At 41.5% G+C, this 27,662-nt stretch overlaps 2 protein-coding genes across 4 annotated transcripts in view; one reads left to right on the forward strand and one right to left on the reverse strand.

Annotated features, from left to right (window-relative positions):
* The first annotated feature begins 13 nt into the window (after positions 1 to 13).
* CDCA7L (cell division cycle associated 7 like) lies at positions 14 to 21,943 on the forward strand. Of its 3 annotated transcripts, none has more exons than XM_064506327.1 (10): positions 14 to 363; positions 8,273 to 8,413; positions 11,794 to 11,925; positions 12,453 to 12,812; positions 14,685 to 14,759; positions 16,252 to 16,437; positions 17,935 to 18,066; positions 18,955 to 19,104; positions 20,104 to 20,240; positions 20,913 to 21,943. In XM_064506327.1, exons 1-10 carry the CDS (start codon positions 262 to 264, stop codon positions 20,941 to 20,943), a joined length of 1,446 nt encoding a protein of 481 aa, XP_064362397.1. In that variant the 5' UTR covers positions 14 to 261; the 3' UTR covers positions 20,944 to 21,943. The 3 variants fall into 3 exon arrangements, with proteins under 3 accessions (XP_064362397.1, XP_064362396.1, XP_064362398.1); XM_064506326.1 differs by having other exon boundaries at positions 20 to 363; positions 17,932 to 18,066; XM_064506328.1 differs by lacking the exon at positions 8,273 to 8,413 and having other exon boundaries at positions 28 to 363; positions 17,932 to 18,066.
* Positions 21,931 to 27,662, reverse strand: part of DNAH11 (dynein axonemal heavy chain 11) — a 154,524-nt gene continuing 148,792 nt past the window's right edge. Inside the window, 7 exon segments of the mRNA XM_064505461.1 lie at positions 21,931 to 22,353; positions 22,356 to 22,469; positions 24,336 to 24,476; positions 26,101 to 26,213; positions 27,068 to 27,184; positions 27,317 to 27,346; positions 27,348 to 27,493. Of these exon segments, the coding sequence (XP_064361531.1) occupies positions 22,235 to 22,353; positions 22,356 to 22,469; positions 24,336 to 24,476; positions 26,101 to 26,213; positions 27,068 to 27,184; positions 27,317 to 27,346; positions 27,348 to 27,493 (780 nt within the window). The 3' untranslated portion in view covers positions 21,931 to 22,234.

Below are 27,662 nucleotides of genomic sequence, written 5' to 3' on the forward strand. Positions count from 1 at the left end.
CCGCCGCCGCCAGGGCCGCGCAGGCGCTGCACGTCCCCTGGCCCCGCGGAGGGAGGCCCCGGCCCGCCGGGGCAGCGCTGGCGGCGGGTGGCGGCCCGGCCCGGCCCCCGCGCCTTTCCCGCCGCCGCCGGGCGGCTCCACCCCGCCGCCTCGCCCGCCTCCCGCTGCCCGCGCAGCCGGCGGCGGCGGCGTCCCGCGCTCCTCCCCGCCCCTCTCCTCCCTCCCGCGCCCCGCAGCAGCCGAGCGGCGGCGGCTGGCGCGATGGTGCGGCGCGGGCGGCGGCGGCGGCGGGCGGCCGGCCGCGGGGCGACGGCGGTGGTGGCGGCGGGCCCGGCGACGAGGGCGGCGGCGAGCCGCGGCAAGGTGAGGCGGCCCGGCGGCGGCGCGGGCCCGTCCCGTGCCCCTGCTCGTCCCCTCCGCGCGCGGCGGCGCAGGCCGCGGCGGCGGCGGCGCGGCGCCCACCCCGGCGCGGCGGGCGGCCCGCGCTGGGGCCCGGCCCGGCCCGGCCCGGCCCGGCCCGCTCCCACCACGTGGAGGGGCCGCCGCCGCCGCGGGCTCTGCGCCGTCCGCGGGCCGGGGCGCGGCGGCGGCCTTTGTTCGCCCCCGCCGGTGGCGGCCGCGGCGCGGGGGAGGCGGCGCTGGCTGTGCCGCCGTGGCCGGCGACGTTAAAGACGCCCCCCGGGATGCGGCGAGCGGTGCTGTTTCGGGGCGGACCTGGCCGCGGCGGGGCTCCCGGTCCACGTGGCGCGGCGGGGTTGGCACCTCACCGTGCCCGGGGCCGCCCGGGGCGGCGGCGGCGGCTCCTCCCCGCGGGGCGGCCCGGCCCGGCCCGGCCCGGCGCGGTGCTGGGGAAGCGCCGCTCATCCGCTGTGGCCCGGGGGGCGAGAGCAGCCGTCGCCGTCGCCTGGCCTCCCCCTGCAGCGAGGACGCGCCCCGTCGTCTTACGGGAACTGCTGCGGCACCTGCGTTTGTCACGGGTGGGACGGAGCCTGGGGAGCTGCGTTTAATCCGCGGGAGAGGGGCTTTTCGATGAAAAGTCTCCTCCGGAAGTGCGGGAATTGTGACCTCTGAAAAAAGTGCGCGTTCTCGTAATTCCATCTGCTTTTCGTTTAAAAGTGAATTTATGTCCTTCCAGATTTGCAAACACATACGGGAATTGCCTGAGTACGTACCGGTATTTGTAGCATTGGAGGTTTAGGGCCTCCAAACACAAGCGTGCTTTGATCTGTGCGCCTAAGCGTGGTCTTGTCCAGGTGTGACACATGCCTCGACACACGGGGCTGCTTGCGTATTTGCAGTCTTGCTACACACCATGGGAGGGGGGTAAAACCCGCGTTTTAATCACTTTCACTGACAGAAGGTTTGGGTTTTATGTGGGTTTCTGTGGAAGAAGAATTGGGGGGATGTTGTAGAAGGACTGAAGCACCCGATGGTACATGTGTCCAGTGTGGTACTTTGAAGACTTTCCACCTCTGTGTAGCTGGTTCCTGAGGTTCTCCACCCGCAAAGCGGGGATAACGGCGTTGTAGGGTGCCGACTGTTTGGAAAGCACTTTAAGATCCTTTGATTGACAGGGAACAATAAATGTGGCTAGCGCTTATTTGTCATGTCTGATGCTATAAAGAGAGGCTGTTACTGTCTGCTAGGCACCTTTCCGTGGACGAGATAAAAGCTAGGAGGTTATGTTTCTTTTAAGGCTCAGCAAACGGGAGAAAGATGTGGTCTTTTCTCAGTGGTCCCATGTTTCTTGTGGGAGCTTGTTTGCAGCTGACCGGGGCCTGTGGCCTTCCTCTGGCTCTTGCTCCTCTGTGCCGCACTGGTCAGCAGCGGGTTTGGTTCCGGCTGACCCAGAAGGACTCGGGTTTCCTTGTCCCTCTGAAGGGATGTGTCACCTGCTGGCTACGAAGCTAGTTTGTAAGTCGCTGCATGTCCCCAGTGTAGGTAACTGCCAAGTAAGTCAGTAGTACAAAACTACGCTGAATTGCAAGACCAGCAGTTGGGTCTGTTTCTCATCCTGGGGTCTAATATAAAAGATTTTTGTACAGCAGTTTCAGTATTCGGAGCTTGTTAAAGGGGTGCTGATGAGTTAATTGTGGAGCCCCAAAAGCCCGGACACTGTCGGTCCAGACATGAAGGGGGGGGACCTGTCTCATGCCTGAATTTCTGTGAAACAGCGTGGCAGACTCTTGAACCATGGTGCCTATTTGTGTTTGTACCGTTAAAATATACATAGTGCCCAACTCCTTGAGCCAGTGACTTTGTACAAAGCTGTTTTGCCTGGATCTCTGGGACTCAGAAAGCAGTTAGAAACCACAGATAAAAGGGATGCTCTTGAATTATGCAAAATTAATTCAGAAATAGTAGTTACTACTGTTTGGATCAGTGAGAGATTAGATATTACAAAAGAATAGCTATAGCAGTAGGCAGCGTTTGGGCTGTGTTCATAGGCCGGAAGGCTTGTATTTACATTATTACCAATGTTTTTGAAAAGTATGGGATAGATTTCAAGTAGCTGCCTATAAAAGGTAATATTTTTAATAATTTGCCATGTGGTCATGATAAATAGCTCAATGGTTTTGAGCTTATTTAATTACTAGTTTGATTAAAGCAGTGTAGAAACCATTCTTTACTATTCTGAACATAGCCAAATTTACTATAATTTCATGGAATACTTAGTGCGGCAGTAGGTTGACCAGGGTGAAAATGACCATAACTTTTCATGGGAAGGTGAACCACCATGAAAGGCCCAGGAGTCCTTGCTATGACAGATGCACAGGACAGGGATAATCCATCTTCACCTCTGATGGAATCAGAGTATTACTCAAAACTCCTAAAATTGTGTGACGACAACTTATTTTTCTTTTTAATCTTGTTTCTTCTTTTTTCTGTTAACACTTTCCTGTTTTCCACCTTGTTACCACTGGTGCCAGGAATACTTCATCATCCAGAAAGTTTCAGGGTTTTGTGCTCTGATGCTTTCGAGAAATTGTGGAAAATTCTTTTTTCCTCCCTGTTTTCCTGTCTTTTCTTTCTTTTCGGGGGGGGGGGGGGGAGGTGCCTTGTGCCTCAAACTGTTCAGATGGTCTTCATAGTCAGTATGACCGTGTGTAGTTGTGTGATTCCTCCCCACCATACTGCATGGCTTTGCTCCTGCCTGCCTTTCATTTCTTCTGCGGATGTTCATATGGTGTTCAAAATGGGGCTCTCCTACAATGCTATTCACCATTGTGGTTCCAGGGGAGGGACTAGAGCCTTGACTTGCAAATACTTTTGGTTTTTTTGGTTTGGCACCTACCAGCGTTCTGGCTGGGCCCTCTGTTCTCCTCACGCTGGTGATAATTGTCGTCTTGGGACTGCTTCTCTCTGCAATTGTTATTTGGGGGACGCATGCTGATTGCACTGCCTGTAACCGTTGGGTAGCATCCCTCGGGGCTTGCCTGCGTGCCAAGCCCTAAATGTGTCAAGAGGTCTCCACAGCACTGGTCGAAGATGTGTTTTTAAACAAATTTTGTTTGTATAAATATTAATTTGAGATTAAACGAGGATTATTTCAGTCTGACTGAAATGAATAAATAGAAGATTTGAAATCTTCTGAATTACTGAAATTACTCGTTCTCTGCTTGAAATATGAGCATCTATACATTGTGTAAACTTGAATGAGGGGAGGACATTTCAGGTTTTCTTTTTTTGTGGTAGAATCAAAAATAGAGAATTACCTTTTCTCCTGCTTTCTCATACTTTACATTCTCCTGATGATGTGTTGTTACAGAAAAACATGCTAGTGTGGAAAAATTGGCAATGAAGGCAATATTTAAAATGGTTAAGAGGTATTTGTGGATACGGTTGACAGTGGATTACAAATAACTTAATTTTCATGATTTCCACCAAAACAGAGGGTGTGCAGGCAAGCGTTCTTTTTTTAGCCTGGCAAAGCACTGACATGCAGAAGGGGAAGTTGCATCTATTTTCGAAGTTGCATCTATTTTGTATCAATAAGGTTGCTTTCTCAATTGAGATACTAGAATTCTTACTGTTGATGTGAAAAGTAAAAAAAAGTCTCACTTAAGGCTTTTCTTTTTCTTCTTGCTTAACAAGATAGGTGAAATCTGTGGGGATGGCATTTAAAAAAAAATATTGTTTTGACTGCGGAGACCTCAGGTGTGTTACTGTCTGTCGCTTGTGTTGAATACTGGAGTTTCTAATGTCTCTCCCAGCCTCATTTTCTGTCTTCGTCATTCTTTGCTTTTGGTGGCAGGTCTGTCAATTTGCATAGCTACAAGTGAGATGATTCTCCCAATTCCACTAGAACAATAGTTTTCTTCAGCCTGTCTATTGCGGGTGTACTTTTGGGTGTGCTGGCAGTATTTTATTATTCCAAGTTTAGAGAAGGGGAAACAGAATTGAGGGTATATTGAACTTTGATCTTTTGCTGAAAAAACATGCTAAGGCATCGTCGTTCTGGGAAGTACTGGATTGTATGCTGTTCATAGCAAGGAATGTTTTCTTCTACTTTTGAAAAGTAACTTGCAGGTGTTTTTAACAAGTAACTTAGTTTATGTGCAAAAATAACTTCAGTCAATAGATATTATAAAATTTCTTACAAGAAAGGATATTTAGACTTTTTTGGCACCTATAATTTTTTCCCTGCTTTTACTAGATTTTCAGTACTTACTTTTTTGGAACGAATATCTTTGAAAAGCAGTATTTCACAGATCTCTGCAGTGTTCCTGCAGACTTCCATTTTGTCTGAACCTGTTTTTTTTTCATGTTGAAATATTTTCTCTGATCAGACTTGAAATGTTCAGCACCTCTCTGGCCTCCTATCTTTTTTTTTTTCTTTCTTTTTTTGAGGGGGTATAGTAGCAAAAAGACCTTCGCTTGAAGTGCCTCTGTCTTTGAAGTGCTTAGAATAGATTACTCTTTTAACATGTGTGTTTAGGCAAAAATGTATTTTCTTTCTTGGTGTGCGTCTACTTTGTTGTCAGAGCTAAACTGGTAGGATGTGATGTTATTAATCATTTTCTGAATGTATTTAAATTAAAACTTAAGGTTGAAAAAGTCCATGGACTTCCAGGACTACACAAGACACACGAGAATGCTTCTAGCAAAGGTTTTTGGAGCTAGCTCATCTTTGGTGTCCGTGTGCCTGCTGATGACAAGGGATGCACACTGGCAATATACTTGACACGTGATTTCTTGTATAGACATATTGGCAATAGGGTGGATCGTGAGGATGGTGCAGAGGTGTGTGGTGATTAGGCTGCGCGTACACCTCGGTCTGGTGCAGGGAGCTGGGTGTGCCTTCCTTGACAGACTTCGGTCACGACTGTTTTGCGGAGTTAAAGGCTTCTGTAGATGAGTAGAGGCACTGCTTTTTACTGTGAATTAGGAATTACACTTGAAGCCTAAAACCTGCGCACATGTATGGAGACAGAATTATTCTTACATTCACATCCTGTTTGCTTCTAAGAGCTGCTTGAAACTAGACTTGTGTCGATCACGTTTCTTACTTTACATAGGGACCAGGTGCTTTAGAAGTGCAAGTCTTCATCAGTCTTTTGTAAAATAGCAGTTGACACGTTTAAGATTTCTGCTTTAAATCTGGCAACATTTGAAGGAGATAACTGAGACTTTGGTCAAGCTCTGTAATGCAGTATCACTCTTCTGTCTGTACTCTGAGCCATCATTTTTCCTGTGTTTTGAAAAAGAAAAAGGTGTTGCTGTTCCTTTGGTGTTTTTGGGTTTTTTTTTTTTTTTTGGTACTACTAGACTATAGGCTGCAAGAGTAACTATACAAGAATGCACTGTATCTGGTCTTCGCAGTAGCCAGTAAATCACTGATAAACTGGAGGGAATATTTTAAAGGAGATGGAAGAAAAGGACAGCTCGTTGTGCTAAGAGCACAATTGTTAATGTACATTTTCAGGGTGCCCTTTTTAAACTCTGGCAGTATGTCTACCCTACATGTATCAGGTGTTTTCTGTTATTAAATTAAGACATTTAGGTGGAATGGGGACTCCTGAACAATTGAATGAGACTCTTGATAATCAGACTGTGGGCAGCAGGTCACAAAATAAAAATCTTTGAAGTTCTGCAGTAAGTTACTTAAATCAGTGCCTCAGTATTTGGTAAAGATCAAAAAAAGGTCCTCTACTGGGAAAGTGTTTTTTTTCTTTGTTCAGAATCAGTAATTACACCCCCATAATGGCTCCTCAGGTGCAGATGCAGAAGTAATAGACGAAGAAGAAGAAATTAGTTAGGCATACAGTAATCGCAGCAGTGGCTAACTCAGCTGTACAATAGCACAAGAACTAATGCAGCAGCTCCTGGAAGCAATTTATTCATAGAAACAAGGCTCACAGCTCCTTGTATGTTTTTCCATTACGCCATTAAAATGCATAATGCTTCATTTTTAATGCTGCTCCGTATTGAGTGTATTCCTTCGCAGCAATGGAGCGGGACTCTGGCTGTTCCTTTGAAGAGGTGGGGCGAGGGGATATCCAAAAGGATTCTAGTACGGACAGCATGACTTCTGCATCAGCGCGCTGGATGCTGCTGCAATAGGCCTGCGAGGGTCCTTTGCTTACAGAGGAATTCTGCTCTTGCTCAAGCCATTGTAAATCAGTTTTGAGTCTGTTTACATCAATTTAGTAAAAGCAGAGAAAGAATTTAAGCAAGAAATTAAGCCCATGTATGCCTGTTACTTATTTCAGTGAGTGAGGCTTTGGTCAGGATGCTGCTTCTTGTTCTAACAGAAATGGAGTTTTAACAGGAATGTTATTTTCGGAGGATGATCTGCCTATGGGATGTTTGTCTTGGCACTAATAAAAAATACAGAAAAATTATTACATGAGGCCCTGTATGAGTACCTCGGTTGTCTGTGACAGCAGACAAGTCCAGGCTGCTCTTTATTTCTGAGTTCATCTTGGGGATATTCTCTTGAACTTGCTGGGGACCCTCTCCTTTGGACAAGAAACATATCTTCCTCACCAGTCAGCTGTTGATCTCACTTGCATATTTCTGAGATTTAATCAGAGCAATGGAAATTCCACTTGCAGCCTTAGTGCACAACATGCAGTGAGGGAGGCTCTTTTTAAATGCGAGCAGTATGCATGAAATGTGTGTCCCCTGGATGTAGAATACAAACGTTTGGTCCCTGGTGAGCAGTTCAGACACTTGTCTCCCTGAGCATTTCTGTGAGTGGTAAAATGGTTTTGCAAAGGATACTAGTATGCATAAAAATGTATTCTGAAGCTCACGGTAGGAAATGGGCATTAATTACCTCCTGCCCCGGTTTTCTAAGGTTGGGTCTGTTCATCCTGTCCTTCCACACACACAATCCTAAAATAGCCTGAGTCAGAGCTGTCTGGAGGCTTCCTGACTATCCTGTTACATAGTGAGGCTTATCTGAAACGCCTGATGAAGTAGTTGACAATGGGAAATGGCTAGCTCTGGTGACACAAGTTTCCTTTAGTACTGAGACTGAACCTCTTGAACTCTTAAGTGATGAACTTGGCCACTTCAGAAAGTGCCACTGTCTGCCTGTGGCAGTGCTTCCTGGCTGGCTAAATCTTGGGCTTCAAGCAAACAGGAAGTGTTCTTCATAAAGTGGGTTTTCACTTTCTTACCAAGTGTCTCAGAATAAGCGCTGCATAATTACTGACAAAAGAAAATAAGCTTTTATTTTATTTTTTAATTAATAACTCCAAATTACTAGTTAATTATTAATTCCCAGAATTTTATTTTTGGAATTAGCTAAGTGTCTGTTAGAATAGGTAAAATACTCTGACAAATAACATGGTGAAATTTCATTTTATTTGTTCAGCCTTTTCTTATGTTTAGAGGTGCGTGGTCTCACTTCTGAGCCATTGTTGCTCCACAAGATGAGAAGTAGTAATGGGTGGCCCTACTGATGAAGGGGACCCTGATCATGCTCTTGTGAAGATACACATATATTCTTACATCTGAGAGAGGCACTGCTGTGTGGAGTTAAACATCTGCATATTACATCCCCTCTCTAGTCCCAAATCTGGGAGTCTGTCCTGGAGTTTAGCTAAATGAGATAGTCTTGCTGCGCAAAATATTTCTTAATACTTATTTCTACTTGAAATAAGTAGTAAAAGTACTAAGTAAAGTACTAAGTAAAAAGTAAAGTAAGTAAAAAGTACTAAGAGTATAAAAGTAGATGAAGTTGTACCATTGCCCATTTGAGTTTCCCTAATAAGTTGGCACGTCTGACTTTATCTTCTGTCTCGTTTTGAATCGGAAGCAGATACCCAAAGAAGTGGCTGACATTTTTAATGCCCCCAGTGATGATGAAGATTTTCTGGGGTTCCAGGATGATGCTCCCATACAGACATTGTTGTCAGAGGACAGCTGTGATAGTTTTGAATTCTTGGAATCAGGCAAAAAGGTAGGAACAGATTTCCATGGCTCAGTTATGCTCATTTGGTACAGTAGTATTTCTCTGAGCCTATGTCAAGGCTGTACAAGCTGTAACTCACAGCAAAACCCAGAATCTGCAATCCTTTTATTAAATATAAACAAACTTGCTGTCCTTTTTAGGGTTTGGTTACTTTTTAAGACTCTTTCATAATATAAAAAGGAAAATGGGTTTCATTAGAAAGTAGGCTTAAGTGAAATAGGTATCCGTAACTCTTTAATATTGCTTTTAAGAGAGAGAAAATGACCATCCAGTGGTAGTCTGCAGCAGATGTATAAGACTAAGCAGAAATGCATGACAAGAGATGGGTTTTGTGAGTATCCCTGCAGATGGACAGTGTTTCTTTCAGAAATTCATATCCTCTTATTGTTGTTTCTGCACTAAAATTGCTGTTTCAATGGTGATGACCCACAGAAACCATTAATTCTTACTATGATTTTAAGATTTGCTAGTTCTCTGGTATTTTAATGGTGAAATAGCTGATCATCATAGTGATTTAGTATTTTTATGATTTAATTTTTTTTTCTTTGAGTTGGTTACGGGAAGAAAAGAGAAATGGTGTTCTGTCTTGGCTGTTGTAAAATTTTGTTTTCCGTCCTTTTGAAGCTTATAAACTATAGAGAGAGATGGGCTAATGTGCTAAATGATATCTGTGTCAGTTGTGTCCTAACCAAGGTCTCTCCATTTCGTTAATAACAAAATTGAAAACAATTCCTTTTTTTAGCCCACCAGGTCAGCACCTGGTAAAGAGTTGCTGAAGACTATGATGCTGATTAGTGTTAATAAAGGGAACAAACAAAATGATGATTGTGTGAGCATGTACTCGTATTGGGACTTGATAAGCAAATGACACCATGAAAGGCTTGTACAAAATGTGGAAGCCTTTTTTTGAGCAGAGCTGCAGTCTACGATACGGAGAAAGATAGTTGCTAAGAAAAAATGAAATATACTGGGCTCTAAATCATTTTTGTAATCTTGGTGCTCGACAGTGGTACTGATAACTTCAGAAAACCAGGAGGTAGCCTGCTGTATTTCTGGATTTGTACAGTGTGAAGAATGATTAACGTAGAGATGGTGGTGGGGCAAGCCTCATGCAGGAGCCCGTGGTTTGGCTTCTGCTAGCCTGTTTGGTGACTGCAGGCAAGTTATGTTAGTTTTCTGTGCTTTGGTTTCCCAATTTGTAAAGTGAGGGTTGATAATGGTCTCTGCTGCGGAGCGTTTTAAAATCCTCTGATGAAAAATGCTGTGTAAGATCTAGTGTGCGGTACTGGGAATCCACACAGTATTTCCTGCCTGCAAATGAGAGTTGTTCAGAATTTACAGCTAGCACAGATAGCCTTCCTCATCATTTCCGCATTTCCCTTAGGCTCTGAATTATTTTAATTTTCCAGCAGTATTGACCTTAACTCCTTTGCCACTAAGTGGTACAGGAAAAGGCCGCTTTTTCCCTGGGTTTCATCCTGTATGATGCCAAGTGACACTGTTGCTGTGAAAGACCATAGGTGCTTGCTCTGCAGGAAACAAAATAGTTTTGATGTGAAAGAGCAAAGTGATGGGAAGTTAAGAAAAAAAAATGCAGTTATTAGAAAGCCAGGCACCTGCTTTGCTGGGCGATGAATGGTGTGTTACCTGGGGACAAATCAGGTGCCTCAGGTGTTCCCTGGATGTGGACGTGCAAGTGCTTTTACAAGTGTTGACTTCTGCATGTCTGTTTTTCCTCAGGGCTTTCTGCAATCCTGTCCCTGTAATCTGCGTGTTTGTGTTTGAGTTTCAGTGGTTTCTCCTATAGGTTGCCCTGGTAATTATTTTACCATGTGCCGACCATTCCTTATAGGTATAGCATAGCTCTAGGTTTGTTACTTTCAGTCGCTTTAGCTAAGAAACAGCTTAAGGGTTCCCCCCTACCCCCAACCATCAGTGTGAGAATGCATACAAACTTCAGTTTCCCTCCAAGAAATGCAATTTAACTTTAAAGTAACTTCCCTATTGTGTTTGTTCCTTTCTCAAGCAGCTGCACTGCAGCTATCAACAAAAGAATAAAGTAATTTTGCTTAGAGAAAACTCATTCCAATTACCCATAATAATTTGTAGATGTTTTAAGTGCAAAAAACCCCCAGCATATGCAGTAGCTCCCCCTCCCATTCCCCTGTAAGTTTTTCCACTCATCTATTGTATCTGTTTTGCACCAGATATTATCTTAACGTAAAGAAGTCTGTAATTAAAGTCAGAGAAGGGAGGGAATTGAAAGGAGGAATAAAGATATTTAGCAAGTGCATCGTATTAAAGGTCATTTCTGTATCTTGCGTGGGAGGAAGAAATAGCAGAGGAAAATTGGGGAAACAAACTTATCTTAAGTAAATGTTGCTGACTTTCAAAAGGCAGATGTGGTATGAACATGCGTATGTTCCTACCATGAACAAGTCTTTTAGAAGACTAATAGGGACAAATTTACAGATGCTGTAATACTGATTCAAATTAGAAGTATGGAAATGAATTTCTGATTTAGTAAATGCATTGTTTTTAAAGATGTCAAAAGAAAACACTGTATTTGTGCCTTATTGGTGTGTAATGTGCATGCCCTGAAGAGTGTTTTAATGAGACTCTATTTGATTTTTCATGGAATGACTTTTTTCTTACTAGTCTGTATAACAGAAATTTGGGATCTATCTAGCCGAGAACATCTTTGAATGATAAAAAGATAAACCACAGCACTTAAACAGAGAAATTTGAGCATTTGGAAGGTGGAGCGTTTTTAATTAGCCTGTTCGAAGCTCTTGAGTTTTGTGTTGGTGTCTGTTACTTTGGAATAGTGTGAGAGGGAACAGACTCCGTCTCCAAGAGCTTTTAGTACTTCTGCAGCAAACCAGAGAAGAATTTTGTTTCTACTGTTAATTTAAAAAAGGAAGGCTCTTTCTTACTGTGATTGTGTTGATTTTTTTTTTTAAATACAAAGCTATCTCAGGCCTGTTTCTTTTTTTTTTTTTTTAACATCTAGAAGAAACAAACCAAAAGACATGATAATTTACAAACAAACAAACAAAAACCCCTGATAATTTATCTTATTGAGTAGTGGGGAAGAAGAGGTGATGAAGAAAGTTTCTCTCATGAGAAGAGCTCAGTTAATGTCTTATGCTCAAAATGAGGAAAAAAATCCTACTAATTTAAAATAACTTGATGCTGAAACTCTGAATGTCTTCTATTTTTTTTCTTTTGTCAAATTTTGCCTGTTAAATGTTCTCACAGTACCTGCCATCTAGCTGGTACTTGTGTAAACCTTAGAATCTTTTTGATTGCGCATGACTACTTTATATATGACAGTCTTTCATAGCTACTGGTTGGTATTTTTACAGGATGTTCGACTTCAGTCCAGATACCTTACTGAAGAGCTGCAGAAGATTTTCACTGAAGACACAGACTCTGAAACTGAAGCGTTTGAAGGCTTTGCTTCAAGTGAGGGGGTTGTGAACAAGAAACGAGTTCTGGTAAAGGCAGCACTGTTGCAGTACACCTATGCATGCACTCACCTACTTGTGAATGTATATGTTGACTTCTTTTTTATTTTCTGTCTCTTTTTCATAAACAACATATTCTAGTAAGAATATTTCTGATATACTATGATGTTCATTATTCATGCTGAAGAAAAATATGTATTGTATGAAAAGGAAAGCTGAATTTAATGTAGTATGTCATACTAGAAATGAGGACATCTTCCCATGCTTGTAGCATTGAGGACTGACAGTGTTAGGCAAGGTTGCTCCTCTGAACACAGCCAGCACAAAACTTTGGGCTGTCTGTACTCCAAACAGTATTGGGGAGTAGTAATATGTAGATATGGTGGTCTCTGCAAAGGGAAAAGTCACATGCTGTGACCTTTTTGAATTTGTTGGTTTGGGTGAATTTAGAACAATGCCTTCAGGTGATGAGACTGCTGCCTAGAATTAGTGATTAAAACCCGACCTTTTCTTGTGTCACAGTTGATAATATAACGTGGAATTCTTTCTGCATGTAGGCAGTAGAGTCAGATTTGAGCGATGAAGAACATGGTAATTTATTGGGTAGCGAGGAAGAAGAGGAGGAAGAGGCGAAGAAGAAATTTTCCCCCAAAAGAAGAAGCTTTGGTCTTCGTGTTGCATTTCAGTTTCCCACCAGAAAGTCTTCTGAGAAAAAAATGCCTGAACCAGCTTTTTCCAAGTTACCTTTTAAGGACAATAAAGACCTCACACCTCTTTCCAAAGAAAGAAGTTCCAAGCGATGGCACAAACTAGAGGGCTCTGGTTCAGAATCTGAAGAAGACATTAAAGAAACACAGGAAGAAAATTCCAGTGCTCTGCTTAAAAGAGCTATGAATATTAAAGAAAATAAAGCCATGGTAAGACTTAGGAGGAATATTTTGTTTTCTGGTATCTGCATCTGAGTACTTAGCTCCAGCATATTTGAATTTTGGGGTTCTCGCAGGTGCTGTGCTGGGACTTTGGAGAAAACCTCATGGTGGTTTGTGTTTGAATTCTTCCCCTGGGAACACCCTAGAGGACCATCAGCATTCAGATGTTTACCTCTAAAATAGCCTCAAGTAGAACCAGCCAGCTCAACTTTGAAAGAAAATTTGAATCAAACATTTTGTATATGATTGTGACCAGTTACAGATACCCAAGTCTTATATTCAGAACATGTCAGAAAAAGAAACAGCTGGTCCCTTCTTATGGTTCATAGTGTCATCTGCACAATAACGTTTCTAATTTCCATTTGTGACTGAGAGATCTATTGTAGTTACTAATTGCAAATACTGCTAAAAAATAAGGATTGTACATGTAACTTTTCAGTTGTGTGAGATGTGATATTTACAGTAATACTTCACTATGTAGCTAGTGAAAGTGTGTGTGTGTACCTGGGGGAGAAGAGAGAGACTCTAATCATCCCATAACACCTTTCCATCTGTTGTCCAGAATTCCTCCAGCTCTCATTTATCACACTGCTGTGCAAATCCAACTTCAGTTTGAGTCCTGAGTTGCTCCCTCAGTTTTAGGTGTGTTGACTTGCAGCTCCCAAGTAAAAATTTGCTTTAGTTTTGTATTTATTTCTAATTTGTCTTGTTTTCTCACTATTGTTGTTCTGTTCTTGTTGCTGTTCCTTCTTACTTCTAGCCTTCCTTCTAGTTCAGCCATTATGAAATTCATTAGCATCCTAGTTATAGTACTGTAATGACATTAAATATATCTTAATAAATGCCACACTGAAGTATTAACTGAGAAATGCTGTATCCAGCTTTTAATCTCACGATTGCTGTGGCTGTCTCGGAGACAACTGCTAGCCAGGTTCACCTCGGCTATTGCTGGCTTTTCTGAAGGTATCCTCATCCTGGTCTTCCAGAACAAGTCATATTGTTTTGGATCTGTCAGTCACTGTTTCTGTTAAGAGCCAAACATGCGTTTGAGTCTCCCACGTGGTACAACAGAATCTTCCTGCCAAATTGCTTGTGATGCTGCCTACACTGTGGTTGGGGAAATGACCGGGGGGCTGAGGGCTTTGCAGATGAGTGTGGGCATGTGTCACTGTGTATATATGCACAAAGAGGGAACTCAAAGCAATTGGTAATTAGCATTGTTGATCGGGGTTCGCAACGTTTGTGAAATCAGCAGCAGCTCTCATGCTGGAAAAAAAGGAAGCTCCTTGTCATCATTACTAGAGACCACTGCGAATCACAAGCAGAGTTTCACTGCTGTTTCCTCACTGCTTAAGAGGATGCTCATTTTGTCAGTTTGTTCACTTGCAAGAAGCACAGGTATATCACCAGTTTGTTAGTAAAGTATCCTACAGGAAACCTCTTACAATCTTTTGACACAGCTTAGATCATCACTCTGGTCACCTTGGGCACCAGTTCTACCTTTTTCCCCTCCTGAACTGTGAACTGTGAATTTCTCATTATCTGTCATAGATATCGTAAGCATGATGTAACACACACTTCACTGCTGTTTTTGACAACATTGGAGATAATTCTATCAGCATGACTCCAGTAAGAGTCAATGGGAGCTGCAGGGTTAAACCCAGAATTTTGCTCATTTAGGGGTAAACAAGTCCTCTTTATGAGCCTTATTTAAATGAAGTGCCTACAGAAAGGTTTCATGTGCTGAGACTTAATGTATTTAGAAATAATTCAGAGTGCATGTGAAGGGAGTGGATGATGTGTGTCAAATATTTTCAAGTTTGCAGTCAGTTTTCAATACAATATGACTGTTGATTTCAGCTTGCCCAGCTATTAGCAGAACTGAATTCCATACCCGACTTATTTCCAGTGAAAACACCCACCTCAACTCCTTCGGTAAGTCTCCATGACAGACTACAGATGACAAATATTTTTGCTAAACTTATGATTAATACGTTTCCTGATGAAACACCTTTACCAAGTTTGTTCTGGTGTTCTTTGGTTTTGGTCACTTTATTTGTATGGACTTGTTATTCATCAATATTTAAGTACCAAAAGTTTTATGATAATGGAGTTTTACAAGATACTTTATAAACAAATGTATAGACCAAGATCAGATGCTACTTTATCACTTTTGTCCCAGAATGACTTTTGAGATGCCAGACAGATGTCTGTGTATGTGAGAATGAGGAAGTTAACAGACGAGTAGTTGCTTTCCTTTGTGTTTAGATCCTGTTAATTTCCCTCTCATTGGCTTTTCTTATAAAATCCACATTTCCCATTAGAGCTATGATGATGAAATTCAACCACTCCAGCATAAAAACTGGGATGATACTGTAGTTACTTTGAGCAGCTTTTCTTGGCTTGAAGCAGAGAACTCCCAGCCCCTCTAGGATCTCCTTAGAGTAATGTTAATCCACGAGTGTTATGAATTGAAGATATTTGAGAAAGATATAGAGTCACATCTTTATTAAAGCCATGTAAAACTGTTTCTATGATAACTGTCATGTGGAAACAAATTATACAATCTTCAAAAGGCTGCTACCTTGCTAGCTCTAGTTAAATGCTTATTATAGAATCTTAAACATTCTCTTAATATATACATAAGCCTATTATTTTTATTTAGTATCTTTATTTGAGGAGGGGGGAGGACAGCAGGAATACACTAATTAGCTCTTCTGCTTGGTTTTTGACTTCCAGCATGTCTCCTTGTAATGTGAAAGTTGCTATCTTTCACTCTTTCTAAGGAAATAATTAGAGAGTATGGTAGCAAGCAGAGTTACTTTCTACATCTTGTTTATGTTGTCAGATTTAATATGGTGACACTTCTATAGATGCCTTTGTGGTAGGTGGCCATGCAGGTCTCCTGTTGTGTGAATTCAATCATGCAGTAATTGGCAGGAGTGACGATATCAAGGGGATACCTTGTGCCTTTCAGGAATATAGGAGAGGACACGTCTTAATCCTCTTGCATGGCCATTTCAATTTAAAAATATAAAAGAAGATAATCTGGAACTTGAATTACTCCTTGAAGATGTGTTCAAATTGTAGGCAGATCTGAACTGTTGAAGATCTTGAACTGCTGAAGAACAGTGAGAGCTACCTTCCACCTTAAAATGCCATCTGTGAAATTTTTATACTGTTTAGTGATGTTAATTGGTAAAGAATTTGACTGTGAATGTGGTCTTCTTAAAGGAACAAAAAGGTATAGTATGTAGGGAAAAATTCTTAAGTATGCTAGAAATTGCTGAGGTTTGGTTTAACAAATAGGGAGTGGAAGAAGAACAAATTGAATCGTAATTGTACAAGCGTCAAGCAGACATTTTGAGATAATTGCTGGTGTTTAACACCACAAACATTTGTTACCGGAAATTTTTTCTGTCTCTAGAAACAGAAGAAAATCCCAAGGAGGACATTTTCTGAAGGCCAGATAGAGCGTCGCATGAACCCAACCAGAAATGCCCGTCCACCAGAGAAATTTGCCTTGGAAAAATTTACTGTGTCTGCTGCCAAGTTTGCGGAACATTTCCGTAGCTACAGACAGCAAAACCTCTTGAAGAAAAGACTCAGTGTGGTATTTGCCCAACTTTGATATCTCCAGCAATGAAGGATTAGGAAACGTTCATTTAAATTTTTGTCCAACACTTAGAGCAGACATCACGTTTTACGGAAAGTTAATGACAACCTTTGGTTTGGGATTAGCTACAGAAGAAATTGTCTTGCAGGCTTTCTTGTCTCCCCTTTCAGCCATTGACTAGGCTCTATCTGTGAACTGTGTCTTGTCCAAACATAACAAGGCAGTTTACTCATGTTCTAACATTTATTTATTATCTGAAAATTGTTAGAGCTAACGCTGTGCAAGGCCTCAGAGTGGCAAGGCAGTGGGGCTGGTGGTAATGGCAGGACAGACCTTCCTTATCTTCAGGCCAAGGAAAAAATTGCCAGAACTCCTCTCTGGAGGCAGCAGAGAGAGGATAGAGAGGAGTTATATAACTGAACTTTGAGTGAGTGAAGGGAATCTGCACCAGCCAACTGCTGATACACTGCTCAGCCATTCAAAGTTGCAGATTTTATTCTTCTCCATTTATTTAAATCTCCTTTTGATACATTCATTTGCATCTCCTGTTTTTCCCTCCTTTGGCCCATGATACTTATTTGCGTGGTTTTTATTCATTGTATAGCCTTTATAAGGAAGAAGTTTGTATCTGTACATGGTTGAGGCTGAATCCCAGTCCTGCTATTGGGAGTAGTTGAAGCATTACAGAGGGAACTTGACTATTAAAACAGTAGAGCAGCACTGAATGAGAACATGGTCTGGTAAATGGAGAGAAGAGAGCTGATCTAAGGTGAAGGACAAATAAGGTGTTAAGAATAGGGTAGGGGGAAAGCTAAGGATCAGATGAGACATGTATATGAAGTTTGAAATCTCCTGAGAAGTGTGGATGATCTGTGCATCAGGGTCAAAGAGAAAGATGTTTGGAAGAGAAAAAGAGCAATTAATCATTTGTAGTGGACTCTCTTTTTCAAATAAGGAAAAGGATAATAAGAAAGGGCTGGGGATGGCAGGCTTAGCCCAAAATTTCTGTAAGATTTTTTGCAGGGTATTAGAGATTGTCATTAGAGAAACCAACATGAGAGCATGCTAGGAGACTGAAAGAGCAAAGCATGGGAAAAGTAGGTGGTTGTAGTTCCTTATTTTGAGGGGGAAGAAATATAGTGTGAAGATGTGTAGTGGAGGTGTGCAGGGAATGCAAAGAAAAGGAGATAGCTGTAACGTGATAGGGACTTGTGGGAATAGAAGTAGCAAGGAAATAATTATGGAAGGAAGAACCTACAAATAGAATAAAAAATAAACAGAGTAGAGAAAGAGTTAAGGAGAGAGGGAGAGAAAGATGTGGTAATGATTTTGATGGAAACTAGCTCTATTCCCTGTTCTTCCCTTGGTCCCTGGGCCTGAAGTTCGCCCCCTCTGGCCTGCATATCTGTTCTAAAAGAAAGAATTTGTCACCAAGGATGGTGACGGTGCCTTTGTGCCACCAGGCAAAGGTGTTGAGATGAGTTTGTTTAGCAGGGGGATTGTGGAGTGCGCAAAAGGAGGAGGTCATCGAAGTACTCATCTTACCGTCCTGTAGAGGATATTACTGAGGAGGACTTGGACAACATTGCAATCACTGTTAAAGACAAAATCTATGATAAAGTTCTAGTAAGTGGCTCTTATTTTCTTTATGCTGTCCATTCACTGTAAATTAAAAGTATTTTCCAGTTCATCTGGTGCTTGCTAAAAGGTGTGCCTTCCTGAAGTTCTGGAGACTGCAGCCATGCATTATCACATTGTGCAAGTACAGCTTGAAAGCTTTGCCAAGCTTCCGTGGGCTTGCCTATGCTGGTTGGTATGCCCCACCACCTTTTTGGCTTTGCAGAGAAGTGCTGTTGAGACCAAATCTTTCCTGCCACAGAGCTATTAAGTGGAAATTGATATAGCTATGACTCATCACTGATAAGAGTTGAAGTACCATTTATCCTTCATTCTCACTTAACATAAATAACTGTTGTTATGGTTGTATCATTAAATAATACTGAGTCCTGCTGCTTCTTGTACGCCCAGAAACTACATTTCTGTAAGGGTTGGCTAGTTTCCAAAGCTCTTGATGAAACTCTTCCTCCTTTCCTTCACCTGATTTGGCTATTATTAGTGGTCATAAAGATCTGGATGAGCATCTTATTATACATTTCATGCCTCATTATATTTGCAGAGATGAGTCACAAGCTCATCTTCTGACTAGTTTTAGCTTTTTCCCCCAGAGAGAGGAAGGGAACAGAACTGCAACATAAGGTTCATATAATTTGAGACTCCAAAGCAATTGAGGACAGGCGCTGTCTCTGTAAAATCCCTAGCATATCTCCACATACTATATAATTGATCATAATAACAGAAGCTGTGTTTTGTTACTAATATTTTCATTGCTCAGTTTGACTTGGATTTGAAGTTTGTGCTTTGTTGTCAGCAGAGAAAGGTGCAGTAGGAGACTTCAACAACATGCATTTAAGATGTCTTTCACAAATATGTATTTTTTCTCATTTCCAACTTTAGGGTAGTACTTGCCACCAGTGTCGACAAAAGACAATTGATACAAAGACAATCTGTCGTAACCAGGGCTGTGGAGGTGTAAGGGGACAGTTCTGTGGCCCTTGTCTTCGAAATCGATATGGTGAAGATGTGAAATCAGCACTGCTAGATCCAGTAAGTATCATTTCTTTGGCTTGGAAGGACAGTATACTGAATATGGTTTTGTTAATAAGCTGTGACGAGTGTAAAGTCGTGCTGAATGGTGTTCACTTTTTTTGCCATAAGATGATCTGTACTACTGTTAGGACTGACGCTGTTCTTGGGACTCAAGTGGATGTGTTTTTATGCTTTCAGTAATATGGCCTTGCAAAGCAGTTCCTTGTTTCAGATTCTAATTTTTAAATATGAGTAAAAGGGAGAATGATTCCTCGAAGTCTTAGGGCTGGCTCCCTTTCCTCTGTTGCCCTGCAGTGAGCTGAGCAAGTAGAGTGCATAGACTGTTGTCAGAGTGTGAGGCATATGGGTACACAAATGCATCACAGCATAATCATTCTCTCTCAACTTAGCTTGTTCTTCAACCGCCTCTCTCCACCTGCTTTAGAGATAGTCCTCTGATCCATTCTGAAAGACTGTGGAAAACTAATGACAACAATGTCCTGGCACAGTGAAGCAATAGCTACTGTGCTGCAGTGTGGGGATTTAGTACCTCCACCTATATGCACTGTTGTTGAACAGCTAGGAAGTGCATGGGTATAGCCTGTGTAATGTGGTCTTGGGAATCCTGTGCTGTGCCAGGCAGCCCTCTGTCAGCAGATCTAATGAAACTTGTAACTGTGGGTATTTCTCTCTTTTTGGAAAGTTCACCAGCCTAGCATAGGAAGTATCTATCATTAGGCAGTATTACAGATGCTTTTAGTCTATTTTAAATTAATATTGAGCAAGTCATTCAGTGAGCCTGAGTTGTCAGAGTAAGAAATATTCAAGCAAACAGATTAGAACTTAATCATTTCTGTAATCCTGCAGAAATTTGAAAGTGTAACAAGTTTGGTTGGCTGGTTGATTCTGGCTTTTAAAATCTTGCCCTGAATAACGAAGTGGTAAGGAAGCCATATGCTTGCCTGTTTGAGTAACAGGAAGAAGAATATAAACTTGCCCTTAACCCTCCCCTTTCAGGACTGGATCTGTCCTCCATGTCGTGGGATATGTAACTGCAGTTACTGTCGCAGGCGTGATGGTCGCTGTGCCACAGGAATGCTCATTCACTTGGCAAAGTTCTATGGCTACAACAACGTGAAAGAATACCTTGAAAGGTGAGAGCTTTACCTTGTGGTCATCCTGTGAGCTAAAGCCTTGCTCTGAAATTACTGCTTGAGCTGAGTTAGGCTCTCTCAAAATGTTTCTTTCAAATGTAGTTAGTGGGTACAAGTGTCTTTTAGCGTGTCATTCTAAAATAGCTTTACAGAAGTTGAAAGCCCTTGAGTTACTGTCGACGGTAAACCTAGTGTGAGGCTTGGTCTCTCTGACAGCAGATAACTCTCTGTAAAGGGTGTTTCTCTACTTCGGAGTCTCACTGAACATTGAGTATGGGTGGCTTTACTTTAACAAGAAATAGTCTCTTTCTAGACTTTAAGCCAATATGAAACTTGTGCTAGTTCCTTTTTAAAATATATAGCCCTTTAAATAATACTTTGTGACTTACACGGCCTGGGGCAGGTCCTGGACCTATGCAGAAGTAGTCTCCTGGACTTCAGGTTTCTCCTAGGCAGAAATCAGCGTCCTCAAAGTGAGTCGTAGTCTCTGTGTAAACAGCTAATTTGCTTTAGAAAATGAAATGCTCTTCCATGTCTTGAAAGCAGTATTCATTGCTTCAGGCTTGTAGTGGTGGTGTTTTGGAAGTTGTCATCTTCACAAATGAAAATACTGTTTATGGGGAATATGAGTTTCCTAAAAGCACTAACTGTGTTTTCTCACATGTCTTCTAGTTTACAAAAACAACTGGCAGATGACAATTGAGAACACTGAACTCAAGCTGTGCCTGCAACTGGTTAATATGTGGACAAGTTTTGACTTTTAAAGGTTATTACTATGTTTTATATAAGATAGAATTGTAGAGTATAGTATATGCATTTCTGCATTTAGAATTTGTTGATTGATTGGTCTTACGCAAAAGATCTCTCAGGAAGACGTCTCAGTAGAGAAATCTACATGCAGTACGTTCATTTATGCACAGACCTATACATCAAGTGGAATAGCACTCTTGAACCTTGAGTGGTTAATTTTTAATAGGGCTACGCAACTATGTGATGGAGACTTTTGTAGATTTGAGCAATATTTTTATTTATATGAATGTGAAAGTCTGCAGAAAGGGTGTTTAACAACTACCTATAAAGCATATCCCCTCTTTAAAAAAACAAAACACAAAAAAACAAAAAAACCCTTGTGTTCCAGACTTGGCCATAAAGATTCAGTTTTCCAATCATTGCTTTCTGAACTTATCCCCCCTCCACCCTCTAGTTTATGGGCCTTGTCCCTGCAAAGAAGGGAGGGGTATTTTCATCTGAATGCTATTATATTCCAGCCAAAGCTGATGCAACCTAGTAGTGGGAGGATGACTTTTTTTATTCCAAAGTGCAATTAACCACTGAAACATGAAAGTGGAAGAGTGTTTTGTGTATTAAAAAAAAAAAAGCTTGTTTTTATAAGTTTTATATTTAAAAAAATTGGCAAATTCATCCCAATAAAGAAAAAAGATTGCTCACCAGCAGTTTTTCCATGTGAATGCACCTGCTGCCTGAGCCAGCCATCTTACAGTAATCATACCTGGTTTAAATCAAAAAGTTTCCAGATTTTTTTTTTTAAATATAATTCTTACTTGGATTTTTTTTTAATATGTGCAGCCTAGTTTTGAGACAACTTTCTTTAAATGCAACATGTTTGTATTGCAGTCTGATTATGTTAAAATTCATGTAAAATACGTTTCATTTTAGAGAGAATAAAGAATAATCAAGAGAAACATTTGTGAGTCAAACAGTACACTGAGCTGCTATGATATTTCCCATTTACTTTCCCATAACCAGTATAATGAAGAAACGCTTGCAGTATAATCATTATATGGAGAAACGCCCGCACACAGCAGTGAAGGACAAGGAAATAACAACATAGAACACATTATAGTATTTCACTGAGGAATGTGCTTTTGTGAGGCAAATCGGCTGTGCTAGCTGATGGTGAAAAGTATTTATCTCCTTTTGCTTTAACTACAAGGCAGACTGAGAAAGCAGCATATACTGTTATAGGCTTAGTATTAAACTGCTAAGAGTAAAGTTACTCCCAGAACCCACTTAGCTGGCTTCTCCTTGCTTTTCAGATTAAAACTCCAAATGTAAGTATGCCCTCTGCTTTTAGTTTTATATACCGGACATTTTTATTTTCCTTTCGATTCACTAGAATAGCCCTTACAATAATGACTGGCGTTGCTGGAATCAATTTGTTGAGCTGGGCTTCAGCTATGGTCCCCAGCTGCATATCCCACCTGGCTTCTGTAATAAACGGAGGCACATAGTTTAAATTGTGTTCTGTAGTGCTATAACAGGATAATTTGGTTTTAAACAGTTGCTTATTGCTAGATACTTAGCAGAAAGCTATATTTGAACATACAGTTTTAGTGTAGACTGTTGACCTTTTGTGCTTGATCACTTTTTATGAATGTGAAGATGAATGTGATGCTCAGGATAGCACTTCACAATAGCACCTGCCTGGACAGGACTGCTGGTTTCATCAGCATGCCCTTCTCATGACAGCAGTGACTGGAAACTACTCACAGCTGGGGCTGTGAGTACTTCTGAGGGTGCCTGTCAAAGTAGAGTGGTCAAATTTTTTTCCTACTCTTTCCACTGATCAAGCAGTCCACAAGCTGGAGAATTACACTGAAGTGTAAATAGAATATGGTTTTAGAGTGAGATAGTAAAACAGCTACTTCAGCAGTACAGAACAGATCTTTCTTAACTCCAGTGAAGTACCTTGGCATTTTCTGAATGCTGCTGGGTTTGTTAAGTTCATTCTGTGTTGTGTTCTAACGTGAACCAGCACAGAAAAAAAAATGTAGTTGCATGTTAAGAATGTTTCTGTAGCAACAAAAAATGTTTTATATTTGCAAATACCAACACAGACACAGAAACCACAGCGTACAAGCTTCTATGGCACCTTGTTCATAATCAGAGGAGAAAGGGATAGTATTTTGCCCATTCAGTAACAGACACTATAGAAGAAGTCCTTTGAAAAATTCAGGTTACCTTCAAAAGCAGTAGTCAAATGTCTTGTTCTTTACCACTCCGGTCCCCCACCCTAACTCTTCCTCTGTGTGTTAGCTTCTACAGTAGCGACTCCCTTAAAAAAAAGATTTTCTTTCCTTTGATTACATTCAGGTCTGGTGAAGAGCATGAGTAATGATGTTTCTGTAATTGTTGGAGTCAGTCACCTTTCCTCTAATTAACTTAGTTGACAGCCTTTCTAAGTTAAAACTAAAATCTCCATTTGACTACAGGACTTAACTGTCACTCCTAAACTAGATACTTCAGTATCAGAAAAATGCAACTGCAAAAGAGCAAAATACAATGAGTGTCTTCTGAAAAGATTGGTTGGAGCTCCGTAGATGAACACAATTTCCATACAGGGACTGCCTGTAACTATGTTACTGCTACTGCAGTAATTGACTGCTTGGAAACTCACATGAACCATGCATCACTTGTTTTAGATGTGTCCTTATACCTCATGCTAGTATGAGGGTTCCCAGGTAGTTCCTTGTTTCTTGGTATGTTTCTCAAACATGCTATGAACACTATGGTCTAGCACATGAAAAAATTCAGTCATTTAGATCAGCTTGGTTGAATGATAACTTCACACAGGTCAACAGAAAACACAGGAAAAAGCAGGAGATTTTGCAGATAGATCGCTTTTTCTGTTTGTTTTTAAGGCAACTGTATAGATATCTTGACGCAAAGTTTGAACTACTAACCCTACTCTCCATCTCTAAGAGCTGCAGCAAATTTCTAGGTGATCAGAATCAGAGTGTGAAATTTAAAGTCATTGGAAGAGTCTTGACGTTTCTGAACCTCAGCTAGATTAGAGCTGCTGCTCTGCTACAATGCATGCCACCTTCAGACTCAGTTAATAGCAATTTAAATGCATGAAGTATAGACAGTGAGTGGAACCCCAAGCTGGTATGAAATTTAAAGTCACAATGGACCAAAGCCAAGAATCCGCTATTATTCCTAAACTCCCTCAATGTGTTTTATAGGATCACAGCATGAGTCCAGCTTCTAATGGAGCTTATCTGCTTAATGAAGTAAGCTAGGGTGTCCCTGAAATAAATTACTGAGCTAACGCAATTTAAATTTATTTCTTACTTTCCATAAAAAGCACACAGATACAGGCTCTGTCCCTTGGTGGGTGGCCATAATCTTCTTTGGTCCTTCTGGTAACATCTACAGTCAAGCACACCTTATCCAAAGGCCAGATGTTCTTGCATGACATGCTCTGCATAACAGCTTTAAAAATAAGCCTCTCGATAATTCAATACCCAGAGAGTAATTTGGATGTCAGAACTGTTAATGTGTCCCTCTCAGGCCTGTTGTGCACAAGCCTGAGACTGTTAATGGTCTGAGATCCCCCCCCCCCCCCCCCAAACCCCTTTGGCCTTTAATTGAAATAAGGCAAAAAACCCTGCAATACAATTATTTGGAAACAAACAGTTCTGTACAGGAGAGAACAAAGACCCCCCCCCCCCCCCCCAAACTTGTGGCAGTCGAGCAGGACTGCACTGCCATATACACTCAAAAGATGTCACTTCTGAGTCCCTGTTCAGAACAAGCCAATGCCAAAATACATTCTAGCCTTGTGTGTGTGTGTGTCCGTGCCCCCCCCCAAAATGCCTTGACAGGAAAAAGAGGCGACGAGAGAAAGCTTGGAGAGAGCAGGAGTGGAAATGTGGTGGGGTTGCTTTCCAACCCTGGCACAAAACAAGCACCATTTGGGGAGCCCTTTCACCACACAAGCAGCAGTGGGCACAGCTGCCTGCCAGCCTGTCCACCCTCACGCTCCCCCACTTCTGCCTCCTGCTGCCAGGAAAGATGTACCCCACCGTCCATCCTCCTCCAGGGAACCATGGCAGCCAGACAGAGGTGTCCTATGGGCCACCTTTCAAACAGGATAGCAAAGAACTGTCCGAGTGCCATCAGCAGCCACTCCGAATTTGAGGTACAGTGTTACTGGGCTCTCACGTGGCTTCAGTGTGCTCTTCCCACTGCAGCAGTCTCCCCTCTGCTTTAGCCATCGCTGGAGCCCTACAGACTTTTCTAGTTTTACTGTGTCATGGAATAGTGTGTATAAATATATACATATGTGTTGTGGACACGGCAAGGAGCTGCACATTCAGTACACTGCTGAAGATTTGAATCCTCTGCTGTAATAATAACTGTACAAAGAGGACTGGCAGATGGATTTCTTTTTCTACTTAGTCTGGTAACTAGGTTAATAACAAGGAATGAGGCAGAATGCTACTGCTACACAGGCACTGAATTGGTTAAAGAATAGTGACAGGAAAACAGCATTAAACTTGAAAACCAGCACTCTTTAACTTTTTTTAAACTATGAAACTCAGCATTTATTTCCTTAGCTGCTTGTCTTCACACTTCTGAATAGACTGAACAGGAGTTTGAATTGTTCCCCTCTGTTTTCAAGAGATGATTATTCTGATACCAATGAGTCTATCTGCAGAAGAACTAGGACTAGAGTAGTTGAAAAATGGGACAACTACTAGGATTCCCTGTTATAAAACAAAGTTGTTGCCAGATAAATTCTAAAGAGACACTTGCAAAGAAGAAAAAAAAAAAAGAAAAAGGCGCTGTCCCACTATAATGCATCAGTACACCCAAGATGTTTTAACCTTAGTTTTCCTGGTTTTTTTGTCATTTTCTTACTTTCTCCATTCAGCTTGAATGTTTGGCCTATTTTTACTTTTTTTAATTTCAGCTAACTGCGCTTAACAATCCAAACCGCATCACAAACATAGCTAAGAACAATGGTTAAAAAAAAAAAATCATCTAAAAAAAACCCCAAAACAGCCTGTCACTGAAACAATATGCCTGGATCCTTATAACAACTGCTGCTTACCTGTCAGAAAGGACTGAGGATTGAACAAGCCAAAGAGCCACACTACTGCTGGCAGCACAAGGTCCTGCATACAGATGTCAAGTTCTCCATATCTCTTGAGAAAATTAGTAACCCTGAAAGAGAAGCATCAATAGCTTCTGCCTTAAACTGATCAAATGTGCATTTTAGACAAAATACAGCACAGACTTCCAGTGTAAGAAAGAGTATTATTATTTTGTGTATGAAGAAGGTACGTGGCTGAAGTAACCAGAAAGTATATATTTACATGACCATAATGTCTTGGTTTTAGTGGAATTTGTTCTTTCCCTGATGTCTAAAAGCAATTGTAGAAAGTGATCAGCACAAGACAGTTTGCTGGCCACAGTCAGTGCGACTATGCACAATCGTGTTAACTTGTCGTCTTGAGGAGAAGCCTGAGCTGATACCACCATATTCACACACATTCAGAAACTGCCAAAAATTGGTAACAGTTTGATAGCTACTCAATTGCAAATTGTCTGATACCATCTTCAGTAGTGCACATAAACTTCCAAGATAAGGCTGAGCAAAGTATAAATCAGAAGCACCACAGTAAGACAGAGACTCTCTGCATAAAGGCATGCTGCAGCACACATTTGCTCAGAGATACCTAAGTGATTTCCAAAAACACTGAGATTAAAAACCCTAGTTATTTTTTCCCCATATTTAACTGCTTGTAAATGCTGGGGCCAGGGTAGGAAGAAAAGACTACTGCAAGATGCCGAACAGCCCTAGCACTTATGGCAAAGGGAGGTGACAAAGCCTTGTTTCAGCAAAGTGCTTAATATTTCTGCAAAATTCACTTCAAAGTAAAATATGACTTGCATGAATATGACAAGTTTTTGGCAATGAGTGGAACAAAGCTGCTGCTTTTAGATCAGTAGAATAACTGTCTGCATAGTAGCTAAACTGAATGAGTTACTGTTGGTAGATACTGGAGCACACTTACCAGTGAGCAAGGCTGTACTTGGATGGATATGCTAGTTTAGTCCATGCATCTGTCACAGCATCATAGAAGAGTGCAGATTGCAGCAATTCCATGTCAGGAGAAAACATCAGCTCCCCTGTTGTTTGGAGAACAATAAAAAGCATACTGGCATCATAAAGAATAGCTATTCTTTCATGTAAAAAAAAAAAAATCAAAAAACGCAAAATACACAGAAGAGGAATACTACTACTTATTAAAAACTCATTTGCCTTCAGACCAAGGTCCAGCTGTTCAAGAGCTGATCTCTGAAATGACAAGGTTCATCCTCTCACATTCTTGAAAGCAAAGAAGAGCATAGGGGTGTGACACAGTAGTCTTCTGCACAATCTCTGCCTTGTCAAACTCTTCAGGGAGTTTCTCCAGAATATTATCCAGGACATTCTTAACCTTTCCAGCCCAATACAAATAAAGCTGTTTTAGAAAACACTGCAATCAGGAACTCTGTTTGACTCCTCTCCTTGCAACTCTCATTTCTTCTGCAGTGGTGATCAAACATCCCATTTTCTTAGGATGTAAGACAGCAGTGCTCCCCCATCTTTGCTATCTCTTCAGCAAC

Source organism: Dromaius novaehollandiae, chromosome 2 (assembly GCF_036370855.1).
Source record: "Dromaius novaehollandiae isolate bDroNov1 chromosome 2, bDroNov1.hap1, whole genome shotgun sequence".
Classification (NCBI taxonomy): Eukaryota; Metazoa; Chordata; class Aves; order Casuariiformes; family Dromaiidae; genus Dromaius; species Dromaius novaehollandiae.

Bases quoted from the DNA above. Each gene is read 5' to 3' on its own strand.
- CDCA7L (XM_064506326.1), top strand. From the start codon at position 262: ATGGTGCGGCGCGGGCGGCGGCGGCGGCGGGCGGCCGGCCGCGGGGCG. The intron at 8,414-11,793 runs GTAGGAACAGAT...GTATTTTTACAG, and splicing joins TCTTGGAATCAGGCAAAAAG to GATGTTCGACTTCAGTCCAG. The intron at 14,760-16,251 runs GTAAGTCTCCAT...TTCTGTCTCTAG, and splicing joins CACCCACCTCAACTCCTTCG to AAACAGAAGAAAATCCCAAG.